The 1,325-nt window shown below is 55.3% G+C and overlaps 1 protein-coding gene across 1 annotated transcript in view; it reads left to right on the top strand.

The window, feature by feature from the left end:
* The window catches only part of SELENOW (selenoprotein W), a 3,669-nt gene that overhangs the window by 1,498 nt on the left and 846 nt on the right, over nucleotides 1-1,325 (top strand). Inside the window, exons 2-5 of the mRNA XM_024768800.1 lie at nucleotides 55-79; nucleotides 184-237; nucleotides 417-491; nucleotides 598-696. Coding sequence (XP_024624568.1) covers nucleotides 55-79; nucleotides 184-237; nucleotides 417-491; nucleotides 598-678 — 235 coding nt within the window. The 3' untranslated portion in view covers nucleotides 679-696. The remainder of the gene's footprint in view (nucleotides 1-54; nucleotides 80-183; nucleotides 238-416; nucleotides 492-597; nucleotides 697-1,325) is intronic.

Genomic DNA, 1,325 nt, shown 5'->3' with positions numbered 1-1,325 from the left:
CCACCGTCTCCCTCTCTCTCCCGGGACCCACTCTCTTGGACACTCTCCCACCAGTGGCGCTTGAGGCTACAAGTCCAAGGTAAGCAGAGTGGTCCCAAGAGGCACCCCTGGAAGATGGGGGAGGGGGGCTAGCTGGCATGGCTCCTGTGGACCCCTGTTGTGACCTCCCACCCCCTTTTGCAGTATCTTCAGCTTAGGAAGAAGTTAGAAGATGAGTTTCCTGGACGCCTGGACATCGTGGGTCCTGGGGATGGGGAAGGAGTCAAACATGGGTCATGTCCGTCCTTCAGCCCTGGATGGCAGTGGGGGTGGTGTGGGTCAGCCCCACCCTTCGCCCCCATTCTCCATTCCTTGGGCAACGGCGGGTGTCCCCAAGAGGGCATCTCAGCCCTGCCAACACCTCTCCCTCTCCCCAGTGCGGCGAGGGGACGCCCCAGGTCACCGGTTTCTTTGAAGTGTTGGTAGCGGGGAAGTTGGTTCACTCCAAGAAGGTATGTCTGTCTGTCCATTCTGCCCCATTTGGGGCTAGTGGGGTTTTGGGACTGGGGTTGGCATCTTGGTCCCAGCTCATCCCTCGCCTCTTCCTCCCTTCTCCAGGGAGGCGATGGCTACGTGGACACGGAGAGCAAGTTTCTGAAGCTGGTGGCTGCCATCAAAGCCGCTTTGGCTCAGGCCTAATGGGCCCTGAGGGCAGAGGTGAGGGGGACCCGGCGCCTAGACGACAATTGACGACTCCTGTTCCTAACGTGCTCCAGACCCGAGCACTAGTGTCCAGCCCAATACCAGAACAAGTAGCGGTTTCCATGTTGTTCTCTGGACCATACAACTGCTTTTCAGCACTTTCTGAGCCTGCTTTTCAATTTTCAAGCCTGTACGTTCTAGATGAAACCCAAACCCAACCTGTCCTGGAACTGGGCCCTGGTTACTAACCTAGGCCATAACCAAGCTCTGGCTCCTGGCTTTTGAGAGCCTAGAAGCACTTTCTGCCCCCCTCTAGGCTTGAGTGCCAGTTCCCACCCCACGGTGTGCTAGCACTGAGTGTCCTGTGCCAGGATACTGTGGACCCAGGTACCTGCCCCCAGCATGCTTTGCACCAGGAGCCTGGTTCTCAAACGCTTTGAACTCAAGTTCCATTTCTTATCCTCACTAGAGCAGAGCGAGGTTGCTTTCAGTGGGAATTTGGACCCGCAAATTTGAATTAAAGCAGTACAAAAATATGAATGTCTTGCCTCCTGTGCAGGTCTGAAAAGTGAGTCTCCCCAGATTAAAAAAAGAAAATCAAGAATTTCATAATTCCAAAGCTGCATGAGCTGGCTGTGTGTGGG

The sequence above is a fragment of the Neophocaena asiaeorientalis genome, unplaced genomic scaffold (genome assembly GCF_003031525.2).
Source record: "Neophocaena asiaeorientalis asiaeorientalis breed wild unplaced genomic scaffold, Neophocaena_asiaeorientalis_V1.1 scaffold629, whole genome shotgun sequence".
Lineage (NCBI taxonomy): Eukaryota > Metazoa > Chordata > Mammalia > Artiodactyla > Phocoenidae > Neophocaena > Neophocaena asiaeorientalis.
This window is presented reverse-complemented; position numbering and strand designations above follow the sequence as displayed.